Consider the following 17,598-nt stretch of genomic DNA (forward strand, 5'->3'; position numbering starts at 1 on the left):
AAATTACAACATTAGAATAATGTGGGCGGCACGGTGGCACAGTGGTTAGCATTCAATTCCCGGGTTCAATTCCCGACTCAGGCGACTGACTGTGTGGAGTTTGCACGTTCTCCCCGTGTCTGCGTGGGTTTCCTCCGGGTGCTCCGGTTTCCTCCCACAGTCCAAAGATGTGCAGGTTAGGTGAATTGGCCATACTGAATTGCCCGTAGTGTTAGGTGGGGGGTAAATGTAGGGGAATGGGTGGGTTTCGCTTCGGCGGGTCGGTGTGGACTTGTTGGGCCGAAGGGCCTGTTTCCACACTGTAATCTAATCTAATCTAATCTAAAAAAAAATAAATGACAGTTTAAAGGAAGCCTGGGGTCTATCCTTTCTTTGCTGATGCTTTCAAGCAGAATACTAGATTCACTGCAATTCAACTGTGCCAAATTGGATCAGTCATGATCTTACTGAATGGCAAGGCAGACTTGAGGTCTAAGTGGACTGCACCTACCCCTAATTCGTAATTTTGCATGGATATCAAACCTGGTAGGCACACTATAACCACAACTATTTGTACAATGGGCCAGACATTTTTAAGATCATTGTTTTTACTTGTTTGCAATAGAATCTTTTAACAAGGTATTGTAAATAATTTCAGACCAAACCATTCAGTCATGAGACGATTGAAATTTTTAAAATTCTCGTGAATCCAGGAGAATTAATTAACTAATGATTATACACTTCTTCCTCTTGTGTATAATCATTAGTTAATGAAATAAAAATGCATATTTCTGCAATAACTTTTACTATCCGTATTTAGCAAAGGACTATCTACAAAATGCTTGTATTGTTCTTATTAAAGTACACACATAAGCTCAAATTATTAACAAATGTTAATGGTTTAATAAAATTTCAAAAAGCACAATATTCTGTGAACAGTTAAAACTGGCTTATATCGCTATAATTTGGGTGAAGAAAGAAAAAATCCTATCCTGCCAATGTATACCACACATCAGCTCAATATTAAAGATCAATTTTACCTGCCTAAAATACAAGAGTCAGACTCTGGCACACTTACTGAAATTTGAAAGGAGTCGAATAGGGGATCTTGAGTACATGCAGGAATTCACATGGTCTGGAGCCATAGTTATAAGTAATCAAGTCTCCACCACTTTGGACTGAGAGGCTTGCTGTAAAATATGTTAAATCAACCTGTACAATAATATTCAAGACATACAGAAGACTAGCATTTTCACTGCTTTAATTTACTGAGACATACTGTACTAAATTCTTTCTAATTTCAGATGAGTAACAAAATAAACTACTAATGAATTATGGAATTAGTTGAAATCCAGAAATATACATTATTAGGAAAACTGACTGCTTTATTTTGTCTGACTCATGCAGGAAATGTTAAGCAGTACAGGATTAACTGAAGTGTTCAGTTACTGTTGCACAATCAGCTTCTGATAGTAATTTGCACCTTCTGCTGATAAAGTCTATAACAACATTCAGAAGCAAATACCATTGTGCCTCAGCTGCTAGAATCAGTATAGCTGGCCAACAGTCTCAGAGCTATCCACTTACTGAACTGTGGTTTCTGATCATAGTTCATTATGAAGTTCATGCTGCATTTTCGTTTGCTCATCTGGTTGTGTAGGAGTTCCTTGCACATTTTGAGATGTTGCAACAAATTCACTTTGAACTTCTTCCTCACCACTCTCATGCAATTGTTCAGTCTCACTTTCCTCCTGTTCATAGGATTTTTCTTGGTTTGCAGAATTGGGTATCCTCTGCTTTGCAAATCCAGGACGTACAATATCCATGATGGCCAGAAAATCATAAGTAGCTCGTGGGGGTGTCCACTCTTTTCTTTGCAGATTACCTGTGAAAGTATGATTGTCAAAACTTGTAAACATCTGACGTTTGAAAACATGTAAGTTGAACTGTCAATAATTACTTATTTAAAGCTTCAATACAATACTTTGATGGGAAAAGCAAATGGCTGGTCCTTGGAGCTTTTGCATGCAGTTTTGGGCTTGGATAAGAAAGTGGTTCCATTTCAATTCATAGTGCATGATCATTCACCACAGGATGTGGCAAGGCTAGAGCTTAGATTTGATCCATTGGTTGTGTGCTGCTTCTGCTATTTGGCATACATGTCTTTTATGTAGCTTCAGCAGTTTGACACCTTATTTTTAGATATGCCTGGTGCTGCTCCTGACAAACAATCCTGCACTCTGCATTGAACGAGACTGGATCTCCCAGCATGATGATAATGTTAGGATGGGGGTTATGCTGGGCTCTGAGGTTAGATTGTGATTGAATGCACAATCTGCTCTTGATGGCCTATACTGCCTCACAGATGTCCATTTTTGATTTGTTAGACCTGTTTGACCAGTCTCTGGGACAGCTCTTCCAATTTTGGCACAAGCTCCCAGGTGTCAGTAAGGATGGTTTTTGCAGAAAACTGAGTTTGCTGCTAGATTAATTCCTTCATGTAGATTTTCTATCAATTTGATACAAGCCATTTCCGAGGACAGTTAGGAGTCAACCATACTGATGTGGACTTGGAGTTACATTAAGCAAAGATTTCTTTCTCTAAAGGACATCAGTGAACCAGATGGGCTTTTACAATAACTGATAATGGTTAGAAAGCAACTTAGATTAGCTTTTAATTCTAGATGGTGCTATATTCAAATGTCACCATCTGCCGTGGAGAACTTTACACTGAAGTCCTCAAAGCAATAGTTTAGGGTTCTAAAATACTAATTTAGTGATATCACTAACATGTCACCACCTCTTCCCTCAAACCCATGTCATTTCAGATTCAGTCTCTGATTCTACATACATCATCATCAAAATTCCAAACGTTCTTCCATTATCTTATCATTCCTGATTTTGCCCACAGGATATGACAATGGTTTATTCTGTTGGGTCTCAGGTAATGAAATTAAATCCTCCACTTATATTCACATTATGTCAGGAATTACATGAAAAACGTTTCATCGGACAAGCTCAGTTAAAGAAATAGATCTTAGAAGTAATTCTAATCATTCAAACAGCTTTATTCCAAAATTATAAGGTTTCTGGTAAAATGAAGCTAGTTGTTCCACAACATTATTCGTTATTTGGACTCTTCAATATGAGTTCTCACTTAATTTATTTGCTCTCAGATGTGGGCAACACTGGTAAGACCACAGATAGAACCTATCACAAGTGAATCTGAAGAAGCAGAAGTTGTGAGATATCTTGTCCCTCTCCTTCATGATCTGCTTATTTCCATTTTGGTAACATTGACTGCATTTATCAATTCCTCACCTAACTTGTGGTTAAAATCTTCAACCATGCACTGGTTATTTCAACTGTCAATTATTCCAATTCCTTTTTGGTCCATTTCCAATTGTCCATCCTCCCTAAACTGGAGATTTATTTGCCAGAAGCAATTGAGTCTGTCTGTTGAGCTTATAAATGAAGTACCATATGGAAATATGGAATGTGCAAGTGAGTTAGTAACAAATGTGATTAATACAGTACCAGAATTTTCAAGGAGTGCATGGTGAATTTCATTAGAGGGTTACACTGAAGCCAAGTCAAAACTATTTTGCAATGTCACAAACTGTGCAGTCTATTAGTCACAATGTGTTTTTCATGATTCATGAGCTTTAATAGTTTTAGGCCTGCAACTTAGTGCCCATGTGAAGTTCTTCTACCTACTTGGAACCAATATAACTAAATATTCTTCCTGCGCCATTCAAGAGTCTGGGGCAAAACTACTAACTGGTGACTTGCAATACTGAGGGCTAAATTTTACCAGAAATTTAGGCTAAGTGTTAACTTTGGCGACTTTCATGCAGAAGTTTACTCCATGAGCCTTGGTGAGTTTTCTCACACCATCTTGCAAACTCTGTGCCATAACCCATGTCACCCCACAAGTTACACTCACCTACTCCCCACAGGTAGAAGAGCTGGCCACTGCTGGGACATCCTGGGATTTTGGCATCATCTTTAAAGTCCAGATCTGCACCTGGTCAGGTGCTGGCAGTTCACAGCTGCCCTGCACAATTCCTGTCAACTGCCCAAGACATGTCAGACAGAGGAAAATTGGCACCGCACATTGCTAACAGGGGTCTGGAGGGGTGTTATGTTGGTGCCTGGTATCCAAGATGGAGGGTTGAAGGAGCAAACATTGAACTAGAGTCACCATTCTACCAGCCCAACCTTCATGTCAGAAATAATCTCCATCTAGTTCTATCTAGCTAGTGGGAAACTGCATATAAATGAGGTGACAGGATGTAATAATGAGGATACTAATGCATGAAAATAGACCTCTCACCACTTACTAATGAGAATCCCATCTTGCCATTCAACATGTTGTTGGAAAACAAGATTATTTTGCTCTCTAGTTAAGAAATTCCATTTAGATAGGTTTCACAAGATTTTCCCAACCTTCCTTCCTACATTGTTCAGCAGCAGGCAAGATTCCATCCTGAGTCAAAATTCTTCTGCTTTCCTCTTGCTGGAAGTAACATTTCTTTGAGTTCTATTTTATTTTTAATGTAAACTTGGCAGCTTTGTTCAGTTGATTGCACTCTCACTTTGGAGTCAGAGTTTGTGAGTTTGAAACCCATGAGACTTGAGCACATAATCTAAGATGACATTTCAGTCTAGCGCTGAGGGAATATGGCATCACCAGAGATGCTGTTCCTCAGCTGAGAGACTTAACCAATTAGATCATCTTAAAAAATGCGACAGACCGCATGACATTATTTCAGAAAGAGCAGTTGATTCTCCCAAGTCCTGGGAAAAACTGCTCACTCAATCAACAACACAAAAGCAGATGATCTAGTCATTCTTACATTGGCTGTACAGCCATGCTGTTCCGAGAATTCTTGACATTTATATTTACTGCTTAAAAAGCACTTTGGGAGGTGATGTAAAAGGAATTCCTTTTTCTCAGGCTTCCGTTCAGCTTTTATCATTTGGGCTGTGATGTAAACCTGACTTCCTTCCTCTTTAGGTTTTGCCCAGCTTTCAGTATTACCATAGTCAGTGTTACCATTGACTATCACAAGACATATGGTGAATGTCAATACTGATGTATTTGAACTTTTCACTGTTACAAAAGTATCAAGACCTTGAAATAAAGTTAAAAATCACTGGTGCAACATATGTCAAAGAAAGAACATTAAAATAAGTTTGACACATGATGGACAATGCCTCTAAATACATATAATAACTGGAGTGAAAATCAGCCACAAATCCAAAACACATGGTAAAAATACAAGTTGTCAACAGACAGATTTTTCAGAAAAACAAGTAACCAAACCAATAAGCCCATATTGTAACTAAGATAGCTTCTTGCTATCCTCAATCCTGATTCAGAAATATGCTATTTGTTCAGTATCACATGGTCAACATCCAGGAAGTCCTGAAGTACCACTATCATGGAATGCCATCACTCACGTTCACATGGCAACTCAAGATGGACAATATCACAGCTATGTCAGTAAGTCCTGATTGCAAACTAAAAACAAAAGCTTGGCCCTGAAAATATGCAGAGCAGTGGCGTGGTGGAAGTGTTAGATGTGCCTACCAGGAACCTCTGATCTTCACCCTGCCCGAGTATATGAGGATGAGAGGCACCATCAGGAATACATCCTAGGAACCAGCTAGCAGATACCAAGAATTCTAGCATAGACAGTTTTGTTATTTGGTGGAGGAATCAACAGCATATTTCTAAAATTCTAGTGCAAATTGAAGTTTGATAACTTTGGATTCCTTTCCTGAAGAAGGGCTTATGCCCGAAACGTCGATTCTCCTGGTCCTTGGATGCTGCCTGACCTGCTGCGCTTTTCCAGCAACACATTTTCAGTTCTTAACTTTGGATGTTACATGGTAAAAACAAACTCTAAATGCTACAATGAAGAATAACTCATAATGTTTTACTACAGTTGAAATTTCTAGGCTTCAACATTACTGCTGTTTCTTAAGTTATATTGTCCGATTTGATTTCCCAAACTTCCATCTTTTCATTCACTTCTATTTCAATCAATTCCAGCACTGTTAATACAATGTCAGCAACATTAGCATAAGAAAATCATGAACTGATTTCATTACTCATTTACAATGTCATCTCTAAAGGTATATTTCTGTGACCCTGTTCCACACTCATTCTCCCCACCCCCCCCACTCCTTTTTAAAAGGGCAAGAAGGAATTCAAAAATATTTAATACTTTTGTAGGTTCGGCTAGGTCTGGTAAATAATGGGCGCCCCAATTACAAGGCGGATGATAGATCTGAATTTTTGTCAATAATGCAGAGGAACATGAATGATGAAGTGTCTGGCTTTGGAACTGCCCTCCACCTATTAACCCACTCAGGCAAGTGACATTATTTCAGTTTAGGAAGTCTGTGCTTCTTAGGGACTTGCAAGAATCTGTAATATCCCAGGATATCGATGTCCTGGTCTCTTTACTAGCTCTTTCCATACATTGTCACCAGACGTACAGCTGGACTGAACTGGAAGGCATAGGAATTTCATCCATCTGATAACCATTATTCTTGCATTGCAGACTCAGCTGTTTAAATGTACTATTGGAAAACATTGATATTACTTACATTTTGGAATCTCCTGTCCTGTTTGTACCTTCTCTAACCAATGTAGCACACCGACCGTTGATATCAGCTCTCCTTCCGGAAATGCAAACACATGGCCATGACAGCTGAGTTGTACTAAGACCAGTGCTGGCAGCTGTGGGAGGTAGTTCAAATATACTTGAAGAATCTCTTTTCCGACATGTGTCTTTCGTCTTAGTGGTTTAAAAACATGGGTATAAGTTATTAGCAACAAATTAACAAAACCACAGGACTGCTAAATAATTAGTTATGCTATTAAAATTGAATTACATGTGTTGCACATTTAAGTAAAATCAATGCCCATCATTGACCAAACAGCTGAAAAGGTTTTCAAAATGATGCTTTGGGAATAGAAAGGACATCTGTTGTGAAAAGAATTACTGCCAAGTAAAAGATCTGAACAAGTCCAAATTACAAATTAACAAATAAAATCCATGAAAGGTTACTTCAAAATTAACCAGTTTTCCCGTCAACCAACATACAATACAAATTAGAGAAAATTAGATTAATTTCTGGTGATTTCAAACTAAGTTTAGTTAATTGCTAGAGCTATACCTGAGCAACAGAGGTATACTAAAAGTTTTGGGATTTTTAGTTGGATTAGAAAAAATTGTTTAAGCACACTCTTGTTTTTATCTAATTATTAAAATGTTAACTGGTCAGATTGTACTTGATAGTATGTGACAAGGCTTCCCAGACTGGAGTCATATTTAGTAGATGCATTTTAACATGACTAACAGATGATCTTGTCATGGGATATGGAAGCAGTCAGTTTATACTGTAGGTACAGTACCCCAAATCCAGCTGTCCAAACACTGGAATTGCGTAAGAACTTTTATTTTCTCTCATGCTACAAAACATGGTGAATGGAGAGAAAAATAAATTGCAACCTCTTTGAAATGCAATATATGGTTATATGGTTGATTACATAAATTGCATGCTTGAAATCAGTGTAACCACTGAGCAGTACTTTTAGTGCCCTCACTCTGAATCAGCATCTGAAATACACGGGGGCAGTAGGCAAATTCATCCCCGAAAGTTATCAAAACAATGTGGAAAAAAAATCAGTCACAGAGTGAACTAACCAGAGAATAACCATCGCCATAAACAGAACAGACAGAACCGGTGAGGAGTTGCTCCACCAGTCAAATGCATGTCTCTCCCATGCTTGCCATTAAAAAATGGTTCATCATTGGTTAGGTCACATTTGGAATATTGTGGACGATTCTGGTCTCCCTATCAGAAGGATGTCGTGAAACAGGAAAGGGTTCAGAAAAGATTTACAAGCATGTTGCCAGGGTTGGAGGATTTGATCAAAAGGGAGAGGCTGAACAGGCTAAGGCTGTTTTCCCTGAAGTGTCAGAGGCTGAGGGGTGACCTTATAGAGGTTTATAAAATCATGAGGGGCATGGATGGGGTAAATAAACAAGGTCTTTTCCTTGGGGTAGGAGAGATCAGAACTAGAGGGCATAATTCTAGGGTGATAGAAGAAAGATTTAAAAGAGACCTAAGGGGCAACATTTTCATGCAGAGGAGGGTGTGTATATGAAATGATCTGCCAGAGGAAGTGGTGGAGGCTGATACAATTACAGCATTTAAAAGGCATCTGGATGGGTACATGAATAGGAAGGGTTTAGAAGGATATGGGCTAAATGCTGGCAAAAGGGACTAGATTAATTTAAGATGTCTGGTTGGCATGGACAAGTTGGACCGAAGGGTCTGTTTCCATGATGTACATCTCTATGCCTCTCTGACTATCATCAGTTATCACAGCATAGGAACACTTTGTGACTTGAGGAGCAGCGATCAGTTAGAAAAGTAAGTGGCAGTAGTCCATCAGTTGTGTCAGAGGTCTCTTTTGGTAAGTATTGAGGCCTGTGCCTTTTGGCCAGGGACCAAGGGCAAGGTGCTATGCCCTCAATTGGGAATCATGGGTCAAGCCTTTGGTCAGGAGTCGTGTGTTTTTTCTTGGACTGGGGCCAGTTGCCATGTCTTTTACCAGGGATCGAGGGCCATGCATTTTGGCAGAGGCCCTGATTTGTACCTTTTGCCAGGGGCCATGGTCTGTGAATTCTGTCAGGAATTAGAGGCCCTTTCTTCGGTAGGGGGCTGTGCCTTTTGCCAATGCCATGGCCCAAGATTTTTGCTTAGGGCCAGATATTTGATTTGGGGCCACGTCCTTTGTCAGGTCGTAGACGGTTACAAAGAGATGCTTTCTAGGATTCTGAAGGAAGTGAGGATAGAAATTGTGGGTAAACAGGCTGTGATCTTCCAGTACTTCCTGGACTTGAGGGACGTGCCAGAAGACTGGAGGATTGCAAACATTACAGCCTTGTTCAAAAAAAGGTTGTAAGTAAAATCTCAGTAATTGCAGACCGATCAGTTTAATTTCTGGGGAAACTTCCAGAAACAATTATTTGGAATGGAGTTAGTAGTCATATGAAAAAGATGGACTGTTGGGAAAGAGTGGGCATGGATTTCTAAAGGGGAAACTGTGTTTAACTAACTTGCTGGAGTTCTCTGAAGAGTTGACAGAAAGTGCCAATGAGGGTATCACTGTTGATGTGGTATTTATGGATTTCCAGAAGGTGCCTGATACAGTATCACACAACAGACATATGAAGAAAGTTGTTAGTCATGGTATAAAAGGGACAGTGGCAACTTAAATAGAAATTGACTGAGTTACAAGAAATAGATAGCAATGGTCAGCAGACATTTTCTGGGCTGGAGGAAGGTTTGTAGTAGAGTTCCCCAGGGGTTGGTATTGAGACGCTTGATTTTGCTAATATATATATATTATTGATCTGGAACTTGGTATATAGGTGAGAATTTCAAAGTTTGCAGATGACTCAAACTGGGAAAAATGGTCAACTGGAGCAGGTAGTGTGCAACTCCAAAAGGACTTGACAGATTGGTGGCGTGAGTGGATTGGTGGCATATGAAGTTCAAAGCAGAGAAGTGGGAGGTAACTCACTTTGGTTGAACATGGAAGGACAATACAATTTTACGTACAATTCTAAAGTGGGGGTGGGGGAGGCATACAGGAGCAGAGGGACCTGGGTATATCCTTGCACAGATCATTGAAGGTGGCAAGACAGGTGGAAAGAACAATTAATAAAGTATACATAAGGGGCTCAAAACTGTTCACAGTAGTGTAGCTATGGTCTTAATAATGCCTTTTATAGCCTTAGCAAACCTTTCCCACTTATATACTCCATTCCCTCTGAAACTAAGTCCAACATTCTTTTTGTCTTCTCATTACCCACTAACCTTGAATGCTGGCTTTATGTCTTTTATGGATGAGGACTCCAAATCCAAAATCCAATACCAAATCCCCCTGTCCTGTGGCTTTCTGCAGTGTTTCTCCACTTTAATAATATATCTATTCTTCCTGACAAAATGCATAATCCCTCAGATTTTTCCCACTTTATATTCCATCTCCCAAGTTTTTGCCTATTCACGTAACCTGTCTATATCCCTCTGCAAAATCTTTGCGTTATCCTCATCATTTGCCTTCCCACCCATATTGTGTTATTCACAAACTTGGCTATATTCACATTGCTCATCCGAATCATTAATATGCAATGTAAGTAATTGTGGCTCCAATACCAATCCATATGACACACCAGTAGTTACATGTCGCCATCCTGAAAAACCCACTAGGCAAAAGTGAGGACTGCAAATGCTGGAGATTAGAGTCAAGATGATGGTGCTGAAAAAGCACAGCAGGTCAGGCAGAAGCCAAGAAGCAGGAAAATCGATGTTTCAGGAAAAAGCCCTTCATTAGAAAGGAGGCTGGGAGCCTCGGGGGGTCTCCACTGTCGATTTTCCTGCTCCTTGGATGCTGCCTGACCTGCTGTGCTTTTCCAGCACCACTCTAAATCTAGACTCTGGTTTCTAGCATCTGCAGTCCTTGTTTTTACCTTTCTACTAGTTACCAGTCCAGGCTAAAACAATGCTTCACAATTTTCTGTCAAAAATTAAAGTACATTTTCAGCGTGTTGAAGAATATTGTTTTGTGTTGAGGCATTCTTGTGCCAACCCCTCAAGTGTGATAAATTCTTTAGAGATACATTACATGTAAGCTTTTGTCTTGCACTCATCAGGATATTTCACAAGAAAAATCAAATTAAAGGGAAAGCAACATTTATATTGGAAGGGAGGAGATGGTTTAGTGGATGGCAAGTGGTCACTGGTAGAGCTGTTGCCATGGAGAATGAATCGGTTAATGATGACTGCCAGCTAACTCATACACTTTGTTTGATTTTTAAACCAAGCAGATTGACTGTGATTGGTCAAGGTATTGTCTTGAGAAATGTATGAGAGAATGGCTGCCATCCATTTTGTTGAGTTGGAATGGATCCAGGGTCGTTTGTATTAATATATGTGGCATGCACTATATCACACGTGCAATGACATTCGTATAACCACATTATGCATTTGTGTATATGTAGAACTTTTTTTTACTAGACAGTAGCATCCTGTTCATGGTGAAAACCACTCATGTTGTTACTGAATACTAGCAGCAAAAAAACAGCCAGCATCCTCTCAATCCTCTCAACCTTGGTTTGCTGATGAAGGGCTTTTGCCGAAACGTTGATTCTCTTGCTCCTCAGATGCTAGCTGACCTGCTGTGCATTTCCAGCACCACACTCTCATCTCCTCTCAATCATAGACAATCAATCAATCATAGAATCCCTACAGTGCAAAAAGAAGCCATTTGGCCCATCGAGTTGCACCAACTCTCCGAACAACATTCTACTCATCCCAACACCCAATATATTCCCATAACCCCACATTTCTCATGGCTAATTCATCTAGTCTGCACATCCCTAGGAATTATGGGCAATTTACCATAGCCAATCCATAACTGCACATCTTTGGACTGTGGGGGGAAACCAGAGCACCAGGTGCAAATCTATGCAGACACACGGAGAACGTGCAAACTCCACACAGTCACCCAAGGCCGGAATTGAACCCGGGTCCCTGGCACAGTGCGGCAGCAATGCTAACCACTGAGTCACTGTGCCACCATTTCAGTGTGGCAACAATGAAGACATGTTTAATTTGCCCTGCCAACTTGAGGCTTCATTTCAAATTTTTGGCTTCCATGTTGATATTTTTCTCACACCATCATATAAAACCTTAGCAGTATATCAAAATCTTATGAATTACTGCAAAGGAAATTGTGACTCACAAATCAATCCAGCATGTGGTATAAGTCTGCGCATCTCTTAACTTGGTAAGTTGTTCAAGCTCATTTCTAGCTCTCGAAGTCTTGGTGTCATCATTATCAATGAAAAGAATGAGCAATGGTTTCAGAGGATGGAAATAAGAAGGGAAAGTTTCCACTGTGACTTCAGGCTAATGTTAAAAATAGAAATAAAAGAGAACATGTTACTAAGAAATGGTAGAGATAATTACAAACAATTCAAATCTACAATTATAGGCAATCTTTATTGGTTATGATCAGATCACCTTTACAATTTGCAATAAAGTGATGTCTGTCTGGAAAGTATGTCTGCCCCTACTCAGCTACAACAATCCAAGAAGCAACAGAGAAACATTTATGAAGAGATTTGTCACTTTTACTGACACCATTCTGATAAAATCCTACATAGGAAACTGTGTAGAAATGTTAAAGCACAGGAGATAGGAGGTAATGTACTGGTGTAGATTAATAATTAACTCACAGACAGAAAACAGACACATTGCCAGATTAACTAATCGCTTATTGCAAGAATAAGTGCTTGGGCCCCAGTGTTTCTCAATTTCTATATTAATGATTTGAAGGAGTGGACCAAATGGAATGCTTCCAAATTTGCAAATGATAACAAAGTGAGGAAGATGTATGTGAAAAAGATGTAAAATGGCTTCAGGAGTATTTGAAAAGTCTTAATGAATGGCTGAAAACATGGCCTATTAACATAATGTGGGAAAATATGAAGTTATCCACTTTGGTAGGATGTGCAGAGTAAATGCTAAGAGATTGGAGAGTGTAGATGTGCAAAGGGACCTAGGTGTCCTTGTCGATAAGTCAGAGAAAGCTAACATGCATGGTGCAGTGAGCTATGAGGAAAGCTAATGTAATGTTAGCCTTTACTGCAACAGGCTTTGACTACAGGAGTAGTGAAGTCTTGTTTCAATTGCATATAGGTGTGGTCTAACCACACCTGGAGTACTGTGTGCAGTCTTAGTTTCAGGAAAGATATTACTGCCATCGAGGAATGCCATGAAGGATTATCAGCTTTGTTCCTGGGATGATGGGACTATCCTATGGAGAAAGATTGAGCAAACTAGGATTGTATTCTTTCGTTAATGTGATTGGGGAGAAGTCTAGAACAGTTTAAACAAAAGGGGGTACCACTTAGGCCTGAGATGAGGACTTCTTTTTAACTTTGGAATTCTCCATCACAGCAGTTTATGGAAGATCAGTCTTTAAGTATGTTTAATGTAGAAATCGATGATTTTCAGTTTACCAATGGCATATGTGGTCATGGGGAAGGAAGGAATTGAAGTGTTAGATTAGCCATTTGTATTGAACAACAGAGCAAGTTTGACAGGCTGAATGGCCTAGTCCTGTTCTTAAGGTGTTTTGTTCACAAGGTCCTATGTTCATAGCCACCAGCTCAGATACTGGGAATTCATGTTCCTTAGAGGCTGGTATAAAATTGGGAGCAGCACACGATAAATCGTTGGGCACGAGTAGGCTGCAGTCAGACCCAGAAGAGAGTGTGACGGCTCATTGGAAGGCAATTTCACAGAGGAGTTCTGTTACAGGGCACTAGGATAAGGACTACAGCGGAGTTACTTTTAAGGTGGTGCATACTTGGATGCTGAGTGCAATGGCTGGCTGCCAAGCAGTCTTCTGTCACAGTCAAGGGATGCGTCGGAGTGTGCCTTCAAGCTAATAGGGGGAATCATTGCCCTCTCTGCAAGTACTGCTCCATCTACATGTCTTGTTGCTTACCTTAAGAGAATGCAACTGCAGGCCCCATACTGGGTCAGTCTTCGAATGGACAGGTCAGCTGCTCTTCCATTCAGAATGCAACAGCATTCCCTCTCAGGAACTTACCACAGCACCTCAAATTACACACCACAACAATTCCAAATACATTGCAAGTTGGGTGCCTGGTCCTTGAAGTAACTCAAACATTTGCTGAGCAACAAGCTAGTACTTCAGGCGGGCCCGTGTGATCTATTCCCACAAATGAGGCTTCCAATCATCAGGCAGAGTTGACTGATGTCATAACAACAGTTCAAGAGTCTGCTGGTGTGTATGCAAGGAATCTCTGCAGATTGCACTTCTGAGCATAGGCATCTCTATGAGCTGTGTCAGAAGCAAATGGTGCAGACACTCCACTTGCAATGATTTGAGTTACACACACCGATTATTTTATGCAGGACTTTGTTGTCCTAAGGTTCTCAATTAAGGTCATCTTAATAACACTAGCAAACACTGAGCAATATTATGTGATTATGCATATGATAAACGTCAGGAGATTGAATGCCATTTTATAAAGTATCACATGATGGAGACTCCTGTAATACATCAACTTTGATTTGGAAACCCAACATCAACAAAAAACATTAGTTTTCCTTACTCTACAACATTTTGACTTAAAAGTGAGAATATATTGACATAAATGACATTTTAATTTAATATTCTAATTATGTCAAGAATTAATTCTTCACACATCACAATATGTATTGCAAAAGTATTTAAAACATTAATAATGAGAACTTCAAAAGTTATGCTAAAATGTTTAAATACAAACATCTAGCATTAAAAACACTTACAAATGTTTCCAACATGGCACTCTTGACTGCAGATACAATGTCCTCTCTGCTAGGCTTTTCAAGATGAATGGCTTCTATGTCAGATTTTTCATCCCTAACAAACACCAGAGCTGGTAGAGCCACACCAAACCTTTGAGAGCTGAATGACAATGCAACAATAGAAGTGACAGATTAAAACAAAACATCATTTCTTAAATGCACATATCTGATGGAAAGAAATAACTTCTCATCAGTTTGTTTTAGCATCAAAATATAAATAAATGGAATTGTTCAGAAATTATTCAAGTTCAACTTTTCATTTAATAGCAACTGAAACTTTTGTGCAAAACAAAAGCAAAACTTTGTAGTTTTTGACTTTTTGAGGGTGATAGTTCTGTGAACAGAGTTTCTGAGAACAGAACTGAGTTTTCCCTGGGTGCTTTCATTTCCTCCTACAGTCCAATGATTGACAATGCTAACTTGTCCTGTAGCATCCAGGGATGTGCAGGCTAGGTGGATTAGCCATGGGAAATACAGGGTTACAGGGATAGGGTGGGTCTTTGGAGGGTCGGTGCAGAACGGCCTGCTTCTACACTTTAGGGATTCTATGATTCTATGACAACAGTCATTTAAACACGCCTGCACCGATGTTAAAAAAATGGGGAAAGAGTTTTCTTCACTCTGATGCCGCTGGTCAGAAATTGCTGAAAGAATCAGCAGAGTTTCAATCTCCCTATGAAGCCAAACATCTTCCACAAGAGCAAACATTCTTTTCACATCTGCCGAGAATTCTCAGGATCTTCTATGTTTCAATCAAGTCTTCTGAACTCAAATAGATACAAGCACAGCCTGTCCAACCCTTTCTTATAAGACAACCCATCTATCCAGTATTCCAATGTATTTATAATCCTTTTTTGAATTAGGACAGTAATATTGTAAATAATACCCCGAATGTGGCCTCACCAGTGCCAAGCAGATGCTCCATTGCTCCTGACGTGCTACCAACTCAGAAACCAGTCTCCGTCAATTCAAACTAGAACATGTGAAGTTAAGAAACAGCAAGGTTCTGAGCTATAAGAACTTGCAGCTATAGGGCAGATGATGTGTTCATCAGAGCTAGTCAGAGCATGTCCCCAACCAGGATGTTCAACTACAGCTAGAACTTTGGCAACGAGCCAACTGTCGGGGATAATTGCCCAGATTTGTCCTGTCCCCAAAAGGCTGGTCGAACCTAATCCAGTCAAATCCTCAATCAATCTACTCTCAATCATTAACAACATTGCAGAAGGTGTCACTGGCAGCACTATCAAGCAGTACTTACCCAACAAAACTCTGCTCAACAGTGCTCAGTTTGGGTTTCACCAAGGTCACTCAAATCCAAAACTCTTTCCAAATATGAACAGGAATTGATTTTTTTTTTAAGAGTGTGCTGCGAAGCAACTGGCTTTGAGATGAACACAGTAATTTATCAAATTTGGCATCAACAGTCTGAGTAAAACTAAAGTCAATCATACTCATGAGCAGGATTGGAGCAATACTGCAGGTTGGAGACATATCTTGATAAAGGAAGATGACTTTGGTAGTTAGACAGCTATCACATTAGTCCTCAGAATCATTGCAGGAGTATCTCAGAGAAGTACGTTAGGCCTGAAAACTTCACTTGCTGCATCAAAGGCCTTCTCTTCATTCTATGATGAAATGTGGTGTTCTTTACTGTTGTTTGCACACTGTTCGTTTTATATGTCCTCAAATAATGAGAAGTCCATGTCCACATGTAGCAAGAGCTAGCCCAAAATTCAGCTTGGGCTCGTTAGTAGTAATAACATTCATTTATATTTGCGAGATACCTCTCCTATACATTCAACAGCATTATTGAATGATCTCCATCTCCAACATGCTAAGGGTCACCATTGGCCAGTGTTCAAATGTTCTCTAATCCCTTTTTAATGCTATTAAGCCACATGCCATGTAACGTCATTTCCTTTCAAGGCTACTCCTGTCTATGTGCAAACTTTCCCTCAAATTATCCCCTACTTCCATGAAAGTGGGCAAGAGATTAAACTGACTGCATAGCTAAACGAAACTATGTGGTAATCAGAGACAGTGATATGCAGCTTTCATACTAAGTTGGATTAACCATAGAATTCAAACTTGCTCACAAACGTTGCATTAATGTGTCCTGTAATAAAAGCACAACCCAACTTATTCCCTCAAACACAGACTCTGATCCAAATAAATAGCTTACGATCAAATAAAAACCAAAAGAAACTGCGGTTGCTATAAATCAGAAACTAAAACAGAAATTGTAGGAAAAGCTCAGCAGGTCTGGCAGCATCTGTGTTCTGAGGAAGGCTCACTCGACCCAAAATGTTAACTCTGATTTCTCTCACAGATGCTGCCAGACCTGCTGAACCTTTCCAACTATTGCTGCTTTGGTTTAAGGCCTAACAATATTGCAAAAAGTGCTCTTTGTAACATGTCTTTCATAATGCCAGTTCCTCAAACTTCGGAATCATGCAGATGGACTGGAATAATCTCTCACGGCTCTCTAATCTACTTTGTTGCCAAGTATGAAACATTGAAAGTGTTCTATCCAACTCACTTAATCTCTTGGAAAAAATAAATGACCAATAAATGAAGTCCTTACAAGAAAATATCAGGGAAATTTCTCCCTCAGAGATAGTCAACTAAAGGTGAGCAGTTGCATTCTCATGAGTCAGTGTTCCAAAGGGAATGTAAAAATTCATCTTAATCTTATTCTTTTAATATCCATCTTATTGTATGACAGATATTTATACTTTTAAACAAATTCCCTCAGCGGTACACAACAGGTGCAATTTGCTGAAGTCACGGATCTACTAGCTGGGGAAAACATCTTTTAGTTTTACTGGAATCTTTTAAATTTACAATATTTTTATCGAGCTTTGTAATCATAATTCAAATTTATAGAAACTGATTTTCATGTATGTTTAATCATGTCTTCTACAGATTTAAATACTTAGATTATGACGCTTACCAATTTTCTTTTATTCAATGAAAATTGTTGTGATGATTTAGAATTGAATATTCTTCTGTTTGTCCTGATGAGGGCAAGATAAAAAAAGTCTGGCATCACAGCTCTCTTTTCAACAATGTTATTTCAATTCATCAAATACACTTCAGACATGTGTACACTGGTGATAAACAGATATGGCATGGACT

At 39.4% G+C, this 17,598-nt stretch overlaps 1 protein-coding gene across 2 annotated transcripts in view; it reads right to left on the reverse strand.

Annotated features, from left to right (window-relative positions):
* Positions 1 to 843: 843 nt before the first annotated feature.
* The window catches only part of txndc16 (thioredoxin domain containing 16), a 120,198-nt gene continuing 103,443 nt past the window's right edge, over positions 844 to 17,598 (reverse strand). For both annotated transcript variants that reach the window (XM_043697652.1, XM_043697651.1), the window contains exons 17-20: positions 14,419 to 14,557; positions 11,816 to 11,982; positions 6,601 to 6,791; positions 844 to 1,864 (exon numbers count right to left, since the gene is read on the reverse strand). In XM_043697652.1, coding sequence (XP_043553587.1) covers positions 1,584 to 1,864; positions 6,601 to 6,791; positions 11,816 to 11,982; positions 14,419 to 14,557 — 778 coding nt within the window. In that variant the 3' untranslated portion in view covers positions 844 to 1,583. The remainder of the gene's footprint in view (positions 1,865 to 6,600; positions 6,792 to 11,815; positions 11,983 to 14,418; positions 14,558 to 17,598) is intronic.

The sequence above is a fragment of the Chiloscyllium plagiosum genome, chromosome 10 (genome assembly GCF_004010195.1).
Source record: "Chiloscyllium plagiosum isolate BGI_BamShark_2017 chromosome 10, ASM401019v2, whole genome shotgun sequence".
Taxonomy (NCBI): domain Eukaryota; kingdom Metazoa; phylum Chordata; class Chondrichthyes; order Orectolobiformes; family Hemiscylliidae; genus Chiloscyllium; species Chiloscyllium plagiosum.